The sequence below is a fragment of the Chrysemys picta genome, chromosome 1, assembly GCF_011386835.1.
Source record: "Chrysemys picta bellii isolate R12L10 chromosome 1, ASM1138683v2, whole genome shotgun sequence".
NCBI lineage: Eukaryota > Metazoa > Chordata > Testudines > Emydidae > Chrysemys > Chrysemys picta.
The window spans coordinates 215,873,081-215,886,945 of record NC_088791.1 but is presented as its reverse complement, the minus strand read 5'-3'; the positions used below and the strand labels follow the sequence as shown (position 1 = coordinate 215,886,945).

The window sequence follows — 13,865 nt, the reverse complement described above, 5'->3', positions numbered from 1 at the left end:
TGACAATCACCATTGCAGGGACATTTTCACTAGGTTCTGTTGTTGTTACAAAACGCACCATTAAAGTCATTTGTTCCGTATGGCTGATGTCAGGTGTGCAGTCCAGAATAACAGAGTAATATCTTGCTGACTTCAGATCTGCCACAATCTTCTGTTTGACTTTTGTTGCCAGTAACTGTATGATCTCATTTTGAATTGTTTTTCCAAGGTAGTGGTGTGTGTATATTTCTTGAGGGGTGACTCTTCTTAGATGCTCCTGGAATACAGCATCAAACTCAGCCATCAGCTCCACAATTTTAAGGAAGTTTCCATTGTTTGGCACATACAGCTGATCTGAAGTGCCACGCAGTGCTAGGTTTTGGGTAGCAAGCATTCTCACAATGGCAATGAGCCTTTTCAGAACATTTTGCCAGTAAAGAGACTCTGATGCAATCTTCTCTCGACGCTGATCATCTATGGTGGCCTTTAACCTTAGTCTCATCTCAAGTTCTTTCCACCTATGGAATGCTCTCTGCTGATTTGCTACCTTCTCATAGCATGCTAGATTTCTAGCCAGATTTTTCCAGTCCTTTGTTCCTGTAGAACCCAATGTGGCTGGAACATTAGACTGGAAGAGTTTGCAACAAAAACAGTATGCAGCATTCCGGGGTTTTGAGTACATAACCCATGGCCTCTCCACGTTGTCACCATTGGGGATTTCACACCAGTAATGTGTTGGATGGAAACTTCTATTTTCATTGTCTTTGGGGAACATGAAGTTTTTCACTTGCTGTGGACCATGCAGGACAAGGAAGTCCCTCAGGCTACTGTTCAAGTGAGTCCACAGTCCTGGATAATCTAGACGTAAGGAATTAAACTCAGCAGCAGCAGTTTCTTGCGCCTCCACCACACTCTTCTCTGATCTACACTTTTCTTCAGGAATGTGCATGGTTACATCCATTTGAGATGGAGATATGGATGCTGCAGTAGCTGCCAGGTCACTGCACTCTGACTAACTGGAAGATCAGGCACCTCCTCACCACTCACATCCTCACTGGGGTTGGAAGGCTCATCGTGAACATTTGTGTCTCTGTATCTCAGGAGACCTCCTTCCTGCTTAGCTGGGCTCTGGGGAGGGGATGCGGGTATCTGGGTAAGGGAGGGCCCCGTGGCTGGGCTCTGGGGGTGGTGGTACGGGTATATTACCTGGGGGGAGAGAGGGCTGCGGATGGACTCTGTGGGGGAGGGGTTGTGGGTGTCTGACCCCCTAGCTGGGCTCTGGGTGGGTGGGGCGGGGAGGGTGCAGAGAAACAGGAACTGGGTTGTCATAGGGCAGGGGTCGGCAACCTTTCAGAAGTGGTGTGCCGGAGTCTTCATTTATTCACTCTAATTTAAGGTTTTGTGTGCCAGTAATATATTTTAATGTTTTTAGAAGGTCTCTTTCTATAAGTCTATAATATATAACTAAACTATTGTTGTATATAAAGTAAATAAGGTTTTTAAAATATTTAAGAAGCTTCATTTAAAATTAAATTAAAATGCAGAGCCCCCTGGACTGGTGGCCAGGACCCGCGACCACTGAAAATAACCTCACTTGCCGCCTTTGGCACGCATGCCATAGGTTGCCTACCCCTGTAATAGGGGTTTCTTTAACTCTCTACTCCTGCGGGAATTTGTGTGTGTCTCTGTATTGTTACAGACACACTTGTTGACAGGTATTTTGAAATTAATTACCAAAAAAATTGAAACTGGCATGATTACATGGTGTTATTTTACAATATTGTGTGCAGAATTTTTAATTTTTTTGGCGCAGAATGCCCCCAGGAGTATTCTTGGCCCTTTTAGTGGAACAAGCTCCTTTCTTTTAATCATTTCACTAGATCTTTGTCCAAATGTAATTGTGGATGTTCTCATTATTCATTTAAGTGTCTATTTTTAAAAAAAATCTAAGTTCTTGGCCTCAATCTTTTATGTTAACTAGTTTCATAGGTTAAAGGCATTGAAAAATAAAGTATTTCCTTTATCAGTTATAATTTTGTTGTCTTTCAATTTCATTGAATGCCCCCTGGTTCCATGATATAAGAAAAGGTAAATCAGGTACTACTCCCGCTCTGTACCATTCATTAGTTTGTATCTCTCTATCATGTCCCTTCTTATTTATCATCTCTCTAAACTAAACATTTTCATTGTCTACTCATCCAGAACTGTTTCCATGTTGCTACTCTCCCATTCCTCAACCTCCTCTATTTCTTGTATATCTTTGAGATAGGATGATTGAACTGTTAAGGAATACCATCATTTAAGAAATGCCATCATTTTAATAATATTTTTGGACTTATTTTATATCCAGTCAACTAATTTTTGTTTACATTTTTGACTGCCATCACACACAGAGCAGAAGTTTTCTCTGAACTGTCCAAAATAATTCTTAAAAAATTGGGCCTCTGCAGAGTTGCCATTTCATTCTTCAATGTTACATGAATTTGGATTGAGACAAATTCATGTAACTCCAACATTTGGAACAGACAAGTCTTTACTGTATATTTAATATATGACATTTGATTGTGACTCAGGATGGAAATATGAATTAGGAATGTTTTGTGGCTGAGTATGAGGGGTCTTCTGGAAGATAGAAGATGTGTCTCAATTCAGGCTGTGTCGACAATACAAGGCAGGGGTGTGATTCCTCTGCTTATGTATACATACTCGCACTGACTCATGACTGTAAACAGCAATACAGCCATGGTACATGGTAGCATCAGTTGCGGCAGTGGAGGCAGAGCTGAGCCATATTGAGTATGAGTCTCAGGAGGATTTGTACTCGGCATGGTTCAACTGTGCCTCCGCTCCCGCTATTGGTGCTACCCTGGTTACACTGCTGTTTATACTCACGTTAGCTCCATGAGAGTTAGCACGAATGTGTGTACACAAGCAGGTGTAATTCCACCCCTAGCTCGTAGCAGAGACATAGCCATAGTGTCAAAGGCTAGACTGCTTTTCAAAAAGTCTCCATGAAATCCCTACACTATTTTGTCTGACTAACACGAAAAACTTACATGCACAAAACTCTCTTCTGTCAAGAGGCCACACACAAAAAGTTTGAAAGAGAGGGAGGGTTGGATTTTCGTTTGTTATTGTTGTTAAAGAAGATGGGTATGTGTCAAACTGGACTCATGGGGCATCAGCATGTGGCAAGGTTAATAACCTTTGTGCTAATTAGAAAAAGGAGATCATATCATAGATGGATGAGACTGAAGTATGAATGTTCCAAGGGGCACAGAGGCAATGCGTAACACAAAACTGTTATAGGCAGTAATCAGCTTAAACCAAATAGTACACTGAACTAAAGAAAGAAAGGATGAAGCTATAAGGACATTAAGGATACATTTCTTTAGGTGGAGGGTAATACATTTGTTTGTGGACTGGACTACCATGGTCAGCAATAGAAACTGCAACATTAAATGTATTTAAAAAAGAGTTAGACTAATATTTAGTGTTTGTCCTCTTGCCAATTTCTTTCTTCTTAGATAGAGAAGGATGGCTTTAACCTTCCTCCCTCCCCCAAACACACACACACACACTTCTGTGCTACATAACTAAAGCCAGGCTAACTCAACCAGATTTAATATAAGCTACCACATGAAAGGCTAACACCAATCAGTTCATGAATGGGACTAAGAAAGATGAAGAGAAATATTATCAGAGAGCCATTAACACAATAATATAAAAAAAATTAGAACTCAAATTAATCTGGATTTTAATCAAAATTTCTAAGGAAGCCCCTGAGCAGTTAATGGTTTTCCTATGGCAATAGGGACATTCTCAAAAAGTACTGAAACAATGAGAAAATATCCATACTTCGGTGGTGCAGGTGATGCAGATCTTTTAGATATGCTTGCAGGAGAATCAGATCTTCTCAGAGGGGATCCCAGGCCAGATGATGAAACAGGTGTTGTGGGTCGCTTCTCTCTCTTTATCTTTTCAGTCTAGAAAAAGAAATTCAGGTGTTTTTGTTTAGCTTGTAATTAAAAGCAATGCTTCAATGATACAGATAGTTTATTAATACAAGGACATATAAACAGATTTGCATAACATTCACATAAAATGGAAGTTTTCTAAATCCCAGTATACAATTGAACTGCAAGATCTTTTTCAATACTGTATATACATTTTTATGTCTTGCGCACACAGTATATGCTGCTGCAAAAATACCTTTCAGGCCATAAACAAATATTAATGGAACGGTACAGAAGGGCACTGCCCCTGTTGGAGCCCAGAAAACATTGGGTAGAATGTTCAAAAGCAACTAAATCCTACCGACTTCCACAACTACACAGACATATTCTTTCTATCAATTATTACAAGAGATATGGCACTATCAGGGGATTTGGCAGAAAAGTTGAGCTTTTGTTCTCAGATGCTATGCAGTGACTAGGCACATGCAGGCTAAGTTAAGTTTCCATGCCTCTATAGAAAATGTACAGTTGTCAATAGTAAAAATGTTGAATAAATTTCACTTAAAATTATATATACAGAAAGAAGTGAAACTTGACAGGTATAAATTAGTGATACTGCCAATACATTAGGCAAGCTACCAGAGCATGAGGAAAATTTGCCAATTCACTAGTAGGGTGGCTTTATTTCTAGTCAAACACTCTCAGCGATGGCAACATCCCATTTGCCATGCAGCTGTAAACCCATTCCCAGAAGTACTGGTTTCACAGCACGCAGCACGTCCAGAAAACATGTTTCACTGCCAGAAATGTAGATTCCCTGAATACAGAAGTGTCATTCCCACTAATGCTGGTTAATAGAGGCTACACTGCCTTCCAGGAAGATATTAAAAACCTGCTGATTGGCAGGTGAATAGAACCAAATGGATGTGAAAGTTTTTCTGCTTTCTGTTCTTAAAAAAAAAAAAAAGCATATTGTACAATAATGAAACACAGCAACTAAAGCAACATGACTTTGTCCAGGAACGCAATCAAAATATGCTCCAAACCCACCTGTGTAACTTCAGCTGCAGTTGCCCCTTTCATGGCATCAGAAGTGGAAGCTGATGCTGCCTTCTTCCTTTCTGCACTTCGGCTGGGGGAAGGCTTGTAGGGAGATTTAAGAGGACTAGCTGGTGCTACACGAGGACAGATATGGAATACTAAAGAGTTATAGTACAATAGCAAGAGCAAAGGGGAACAGACAGAGGAAGTCGGGGGGAGGAAAAAACAGCACAACTTTATGTTATAACATTAAACATGGCAAACGACATTTTTAAAGGTTTATTTAAATGGATATTTAAATCACATTAAATCCGTACCTTTTGCATATGTGCAGAATGGTCTCATTTACCAAAAATGCGTTCACTAAAAGCATTAACATAAAACTAAGTGCATTTTTAAAAAGCCTATAAAATACCTGAGCACTAAAGTATCTCTTTTACCCATATAAATTCTGAATAACTTTGTAAATACAGATTTCGTGATTTCCCCCCCTCTTCTTTATTAAACACGCACAAAAAAAGATTAATAGGATAGCCATAGTTGTGTCAGTGTAGATAGTGCTAGGTCTCTATCTGTCAACCTCACTACTTCCTCTCAGGGAGGTGGATTAGCTACGCCAATGGGAGAACCCCTCCCATCGCAGTAGTGAGTGTCTATACCGAAGCACTACAGCAGTGCAGTAGCTGTGCGGCTGTAGTGCTTCAAGCATAGACAAGACCTCAGTCACCGAGATCAAATGGGTGCTTTTAAAAGCTGTACCCATGCATCCTAAAAAAAGCTCGCCTGAGACATATTAAGTGCATGGTTAGTACTGGTTTCTCTTCAGATCGTATAAATCTTTCGCCTTTTACTAAGTGCACAGTTATTGTTATTGTGCACATATTAAATGCGAAGTTATTAGTACACATAACCTTGAATTTGAAAGTTCACTGGTTATGTGCATTGTGATCAGAATCACAGCGCTTCCCCCCACACACATTTGTTGTCTTTTTTTTTTTTAACTTGCAATTTGAACAAAGGTTTGTGAAAAGAGGATATTCTATGTTTTGCTCATATTGCTTTGGCAATATGTTGGGCACATTTCACAGATGTGAAAAAACAATATTAACTGGAAGAATGTGAGAAAAAGCAAAACAAAAAACAATTTTGCCCTACGTTTGATGTCTTCTATATAAATCATGAAGAACCCATAAAAGATTTAGTCTTGCCTCAGTGCCAGGAACTGGACTAGATGACCTACTTAGGTCCCTTCCAGTCCTACCTTTCTGTGGTTGTGTGAAATAAAAGCAACATACTTTTATTTTATCTTAGTAGCTCTCCTTTAATTTAGAGCAGAGTACACTGACATTCTGGAGTTGGCTTTCCTTTAGACAGTTGTTTTGTGAACAGTAAATCAGGAATTCTCTCATGGCTAAAGTGTTCTATATCATAACTTCCAAAGTACAATATTTTTCATGTAGAAACAAAAAACTGAGGATCTTTTAATGAGTCTACCTTTATATAGCATAAAGAAAAAGTGGAGGGGAAAAAGAGAACACCTTTTGCTTTGTAATATACCTTTGAGCATCCTTTTATTAAGAGGTAACATACAGAACATGAGTAGATTTGAGCCACGTAATATGGGGATAACAGATGACGTAGATGCTGTACCTTATCACAATTTTGTCCTGAAAAGTGAATATTTTCCTTTGCAGAAAGTCTATTTTTTAAAAAAAGTGCACAAAACTTTTCCTACTTTTGGTCCTGATTCTGCAAATATGTACTCATGTGAGTAGCCCCACGGAAGTCAATCGGATTACTCATGTGCATAAAGTCAATAAGGCTGCTGCTAAATTTAGTTTTGTGTTGGCAGGGTTTATAGATTATAATAGATTTATAATATACCGAAAAGAAGCACTAATTACCATCACTCTCAATTTATATAAAAATAATATATATAATAATATATATTTTTATCACTAGAAAAACTGATATCCTCCACTCTGTGCTTCTAGTTTATTTTTAAGTATACCCAAGAACTTAACCCTTTTCTGATCTGTTCCTTTAAAAAGACAAAAATGATTCCATAATAAATAATTGCTGCCCCAATAATGCAATTATGGATGAAATTACATGTTTAAAATGCTAATTTGTATTTTGGAAATTATTTGGGTGTTGAGGATACAGAGCACTACATTAATGTGCGATCTTTTGCTCTGATAAATGGGTCACCTTGGAGGGAAGATCCAAAAGTTGAGATACCTCAATTATTCTACCCTGGTTTGGAATTTCCTGTTGATTTTAGTTAGTTAATTCAAGACCCTGACACCAAATTTTCTTATAAATAAAAGAAAGAACTGAAAAGGACAAAATGGGTAGACATGTAAATATTTCCATGCTTTTGAGACATTACTACCCAAAAAGGAAGTAAAATTATATTAAAAAATAACAGATATCATCTCTACGCAATTTTTCAAGTGCAGCTAAACACATACCTTAACATTTTCAAAGGGCACAATTTTCATTTTTACCTGAATCATTGTATTGCTCAGAAAGCATTAATGTGCTTCTGCTTCTGGCTAAAGAAGACTGTGTGGGAGTCAGCAGTCGAGAAACAATAAAGTTTTCCACTGGACTAAGGTGCATGCGGTGAGCTGAAGGATGGGAGCAAATAAAACAAATAAATTTTAAAAGCAAAAATTAAAAAAAAATATTTGTTTTAAATAACAAATAAAACCAGTGAAATGATCAAATGAAATGAACAAGAGAAAACCTGGTATGTCTGTGATTTAAAAATGCTGTTAAAGAAGTTAATGCTCCTCTGAAGGAGGTTTCTGGTTTCTTCATCATTTTAAGCCACCTAAATTATCTTCCAACCTGTATAATAAATACAGTAGATTAAACTTGTTTTTTATACAGAAGAAACTTCAGTTCTGCAAAATGGTTGCTTTCATGACTCAGCATGAAAAGGGTTTGCTTTTTTTCCCCAGTGACAGAGCAGTTCCTGGTTTGTGTGCTAAGTACACTGGGAGTCATTTAAAATGCAGTCTCTCTGTGGTACAAACCTTATTTATACAGTACATCCTTATGCCTTTCCTCCTCATAAATATGAGGTATGACTACATATGTTTATAAACAAATTCCTATTACCTGCATTTATAAAGTCACCTATTACCATAATCTCCGAGTTCTACATTTATATTTATTAAGCAACTCTAAAACGAATTTAAAATGAAGTATGTTTACTGCTGCTTCTTGTTTCTGTCAAAATATTTGTCATTTGTTCTAAAAGAAACAATTCACAGAGGGACAAATCGTTCAGGATTTACTGTACAGTTACCTTCTAAAGGGCCTAATCTTGCAGAATGCTCATCATCTGCAGAGCCTCTCATGGATCAGGCCTTTAAGTCAAATTAAAAATCTTGAAATCTTGACACAAGTGACAACTTCCAGCTGGTTCACAATGATGACAAACTTTTGTCAACAACACCCAGTAAATACACACCTGCGCTCATTTTTTAATTATAGTTTCTTAATATGCTAAAGCGTCACAAGCAATGCATTTCTGGAGGATTACTGCAATTACATTTTGTGCTCAGCCCTGTTTGTATTTCATCTCGTGATGCACTAAGAAACAGTATGAAATTCTTGCTGTGTTTTACTGTTTAAATAAACCTCGTATTTACTTAAGGTGCAAAAGCATAATACATCACAGTGTGAACTATCACAGCTCAAAAAAAAAAAAAAAAAAAACCAACTAATTTGCATCCTTTCTTTAATTCATCCAACATTTCCACTGCCCTGCCATTCCTCACCAATATTCAACCACAGTAATGCAGATAACTGGCCACCCAAAATGGTTACATGAAGGTGCACTTTGTCCTCTATGGCACAGACTTATATCTGCCGTGCCACATTTAGTCACACGCAGCCTGGGGTCTCTAACATGGAAGCATTATCCTGGGCTGGCTATAAAGCTATTTCATGTATTTAAGATCTTTTACTAATATATTTAACTCACCACCCTAATAATGTTAGAATTGGTTATTGTAAAGAACTCAAGAGCTACAAACAGATCTATGGACAAGAAGGTGTGCTTTAAACATAGGAGAGTTTATGCTGATAAGAGACAATGAGCAGCATATTCACTTGCCTCTGTCAGGGGAATATGTTATTGCCGCTGTGGAGGAGGAGAGACGCTTACTGATTGGTGACTCCATTTGCTTTGGCAGATTCATTGTAGAAGCTGAAAGTTTGTCACATGCTGCAGAGAGACGCATTAAAGATATTTATATTCATACTACAGTGTTGAACGCTCCCAAAATTAATCTCTCATTTTTTACTCATGGATCTTGTCATTTATCTGGGGGCAATGAATAATGTAGAACAGATAATCCTATTCCAATTGCTGTAGATACCAGCATTTTATAAGATACAGTTTGGGATACAATTTTTCTACTTGTGATTTTAACATTTCAATTTTACAATACCCTGTGCAATACAATGCCAGGAGCAAGTGACTTCATACTAAATCCAAATGAATGAAATTGTATCAAGGAAAGAAATGCAATACTTGTACAAGAAGAAAATACATAGGCCACACAAACATAACAAATTTGAACTCTTCCCTGACATCTCTCAGCTTCAGTCTGGAGGAGGTGAGATGTATATCAGCTCCTCCAAAATACTATTGTAATGCAAAATTCAAGATATTCAACACTAATTTATGCATTTATAGGATGAATGATAGCATCATTAACCTCTTTACCATCTTGTGCATGAGAACTTTCAAAACAATAACTTGGTTTTGGCCCAACTGTTTATATTTGTTTTTATTTCTGTTATAATACTGTTTGAGAAAGTAAATTTTGGCTTGATGACTATTCCTATGTACTCATAAGTTCAATATAATGATGGAATCACTTATGCCCAATTATTGTAGTGGTGAACTACGACGTGTTGTTCATTATGTAATGGTCAGAACCTACAAGCATACTGGATGGCTTCAGGGGATTGTTTATGTTTTAAATTTTGTTTCTTCTGACAACAACAAAGAAGTCTCAGCTGGTAACTCACATTCATGTTATAAATTCTACAGTCCTTGCTCAACTATGAGTTCCACTTACATCAGTGGAAGTCTTGCCAAAGTGACAACTGCAAGATTTGGCCCTATCTGCTACAGCAAGCAATAAAATGCCTTATGTTCACATTTTTAAAAGGTAGGTGCAATGATTGCTTCCAGAAAATGCATGCAAACCTGCAAATAACTTATTTGTACATTAATACTGCTTTGTGTGAACATTCACCCATATCTGCACAAAAGTAAGAGTCTTGGGGTTTACATACATGTTTTTTTGCAGTACATCAGTTACTCATGCATTTTGCAGGCATAACCATTGTGCCCATCTTTGTAAAAACAGCTCTTGAGTAGGTTGGCTGTGCTAGATTTCCAAAATATGTCAAATATATTTGCAGCTGAAGGAAAAAACAAACATCACCAAAAAAAACCCAAACCCCACAATGTACGATTCATCCCTGGTATAGACACACAAGATCTATTTCACAGTCCTCTGAAATTAATATTCTAATCTAACAAACGCAGAATCAGAATTTGTAATCATTATTACAATGTTCAAAAGACTTCAGCATACTAAAACAATGCTTACTAATTTTTAACATATTGTGGATGTAGAGGGTGGGGCTGGAAGGAATAGATAGCATGTCACCCATCATGTATCTCCATAACATATTTACTCTTATTGTATAATTGAAATGTTTTAAAATAGAACCTCTGCCCCATCAAGTCTCTCTTGAACAAGCTACTCAAATGATATACACACACAAAAACTACAAAAACATGTATCTGTGCCCACAAATTTGACAAAGACGTGAATTTATTGAGTTATTCAAGTCCACAGTTAGTGAGAAAATTATGGAATGTCTCCATTGTGCTGGAATGCTAGGCATGCATTGGTTCACTATGACAAAATCAAAAGAAAAAAGACATTTATTCCATATCTTTAATGGTAACAGTGTAGAGTACCAGACTGAAATAATAAGAAAAACAGTGGTTAGGAAGGACAAGATCAGTGAATGATTTAAAGTGATTAGAACAGTTATAAACGAGACACTATGGTACTGTGATTCTCTGAAATACCATTGTAGGAATCAGCAGCAGCAGTAGAGGTCACAGGGTCTGAAGGAAGGGTGTTGGCAGCTAAACCTAGGAGAGGGGGTGGGGTATTTTCTGATTCACCTATACAGCAGAAAAATCAGAGCAAAGAGAGGTGAAAGAAATTACCGAATAGATTAAAAAAAATAATGTATAAGCTATACTAGAAAATTAAAGAGGTTGCTTTCTAGAAGCATAAGAGATGCTTTTATTATGTTGCAAATATATTTCTTGCCCAATTTTTCTTAAATGACAAACCCTGAAAATTTAATGTGATATAAAGCTAAATGTTTTTTGCTTTAACATGGACAGAAAAATATATTTTAGAAGAGAGCAGCAGTCATATTTCATCATCTGAGCAGAGGGTTTTTTGTTTTTCTTTTTTAATAAACCAGTCCATTTGGAAACCCAGTGAATTTAAATGATATAAATAGAAGAGAGATGAATACCTTTTTGAAACGTAAAAGCAGTTCATGGTTGATTATGAAATAATTATGAAACCAAATCAAAAAGAGCAACAACAACAAAAAAGTACGTGGAAAAATCCATTTTAAACTGTGAATGCTGCATAATCATCTAGAAATCCCTGTGAGCTTTTAGAAGTGCCAGTGACAAAAACAGATTGTTTTCCGCAAAGGTTTGGGCAGCACTAGGCTCCTTTGTGAATACAGCAAGCTAAACGTATTGGGGTTTTTTAAAATTTCATTTTAGCATTTGCTGTGATCCCCAAAACAATTTCTGATTACTCTATTAAAATGACCCTGCTTTCACAAACTTAGGAGTGACCTTTCTTCCCAGGAGATAGCATAGACAGGAAACCTGATAAGCTATTACAAAGCATTTATTCATGCTACATTATCAACAGCCCTCACAACATCACAGTAACTATAAACAGGTACCTTCTTTCTATCTTTAATCTCATGCATTTTGCACTTCAGGATCTGCAATGCAGGCAGCTTGTTTCACTCACCATCTCTCCCTCCTGAGCCTGCAGTCAGTGCTCCTCCCCACGACCATCGCTTCTGTTTCTGTTCCAGCTGCTGACTACGTTCTAGTGAACGACGCATCATGGCTTCTAAACGTTCCTGATTAAATTGTTGCAAAAATGGAGAGAGAGAGAAATAAAATCTAATTCAGTTCACCTGGGCTTTCTGATCAAAACTAAAAAATAAACATCATTTGTCACCACACATAACAGGTTCCTGTAATCATGCTATCAACAAAAGAAAAACGACTGAATACAGAAGGTACCAGTATGTCTACCTACCTCCAGAGAAGAGTATCCTTTGTTTGCAATCCACTGAGGTCACTACAGAGGCCTAAGTAAACACCACAGGTTGCATCACTGCCTAGCATCTGTTCCTGCTGGTGAGTCTGCTGCTGTGCTCTGGACTTAATTTGTGTAAGAATAATGCTTGACAAGCATTAACTCCTTCTTGTCTAAGCAGGCCTCAGGTTTTTCTCCTTCAGTATTAAAGCTAGATTGCTGCAATGCCAGTGGCTCCTCCTAGCTGCACAGATAAATGATCATTTCAAACCTGAAGCAGGTTGCATTTGCAGGATGACATTTTTCTTTTCTTTTTTTTAAATCCCTGCTTCCCCCAAAATACCTTCTACAGATTAGATATTTAAGATTGTCTTTATCCTAATCTGAGTTGCATAGACCATTCCATTTAGATACACCTTTTTAAACACATATTTACTACTTCTTGCTCGAACAACTTGCTTCCCCCTCCCTTACCCCCACATCCCCCCTCCCCTTCACTCTGCCTGGTGTATTGTTTTTTTCTTTTTTTGGTCCCTTTGGAAATCTTGCCCCACCTTTAAACTTTCAACTGTTTATCCATGATCTTTCCACTACCTCCACCTCCTGGCCCTCACAGAAACCTGACTCCTCCATCCATGCCTGTTGCCATCTTCCCCCTACAGTGCGCGCGCTCTCTGTGCTTTATTGGTCAAGATGTTGGCACTGGTCTTTTACTTTCTTACTCTTTTTCCTTCAAAATGGGCATCATCTTGTTCTTTGCCCTCTGCTTATTTTTTGCATCTATTGCCTCCCACGGTCCTGGTCCTTCTTCCTCTCTTTCTCCAAACTGCCTTCCATCATCCTTGGCCACTTCAGCCTCCATGCTGAAGATCAGTCCAGTTGTGCAGCCTCTCACTTTCTTACCCAACATTCAGTCATTCATTTGGTTTTTAACCTCAGTTCCTCTACTCACTACCTCAGTCACTATTTTTCACGAGACACTGGATTCTTATGCTCTAAATTTTCTGTCCCTGATCACCACATTATCTTACTTATTCATCGTTGTTAAACCCCAACCCAATCTCAAAATCCATGTGTTACCTCCAATCTATTAAATTATCAACTTCCCGCTGACATTAACACCATCCTTTTATCATTATCCTCTTTCACTTTGGCAGAGAACACTGGTCTCCAGAGGCAATGCATAAGGGGCACACAAGGTCATATCCTCCCTCCCCTCCCCACCCCCCGATTTGCTGCTTGGCTTCTACTGAGCATGCTCACAAGGACTTCTCATAATATTTACCTTACAAGTTGCCATTTGGGTATCATATGTAAACAGGTAACACACTAAATATTAATATTATTGTGTGATTTATGTACATTTAGCATGTGAAGAGTTAGCTAGGTGTGCTGGAAATATGTTTAGATCAAGCATACTAAGTAGAGTGAATAACAAGCCTGCCCTAGACAAAGGAATGTGGATTTAACT

At 37.8% G+C, this 13,865-nt stretch overlaps 1 protein-coding gene across 37 annotated transcripts in view; it reads right to left on the bottom strand.

Moving 5' to 3' along the window:
- MAP7D2 (MAP7 domain containing 2) overlaps window positions 1–13,865 on the bottom strand; it is a 129,028-nt gene that overhangs the window by 30,277 nt on the left and 84,886 nt on the right. For 5 of the 37 annotated variants that reach the window (XM_065579778.1, XM_065579860.1, XM_065579888.1 and 2 more), the window contains 6 exons: window positions 12,098–12,212; window positions 11,113–11,211; window positions 9,109–9,219; window positions 7,487–7,609; window positions 4,986–5,110; window positions 3,838–3,965 (listed from right to left, as the gene is read on the bottom strand). In XM_065579778.1, coding sequence (XP_065435850.1) covers window positions 3,838–3,965; window positions 4,986–5,110; window positions 7,487–7,609; window positions 9,109–9,219; window positions 11,113–11,211; window positions 12,098–12,212 — 701 coding nt within the window. Of the gene's footprint in view, window positions 1–3,837; window positions 3,966–4,985; window positions 5,135–7,486; window positions 7,610–9,108; window positions 9,220–11,112; window positions 11,212–12,097; window positions 12,213–12,394; window positions 12,652–13,865 lie in introns of those variants that run through there. The other 32 variants (XM_065579774.1, XM_065579850.1, XM_065579791.1 and 29 more) reach the window with 19 other exon arrangements.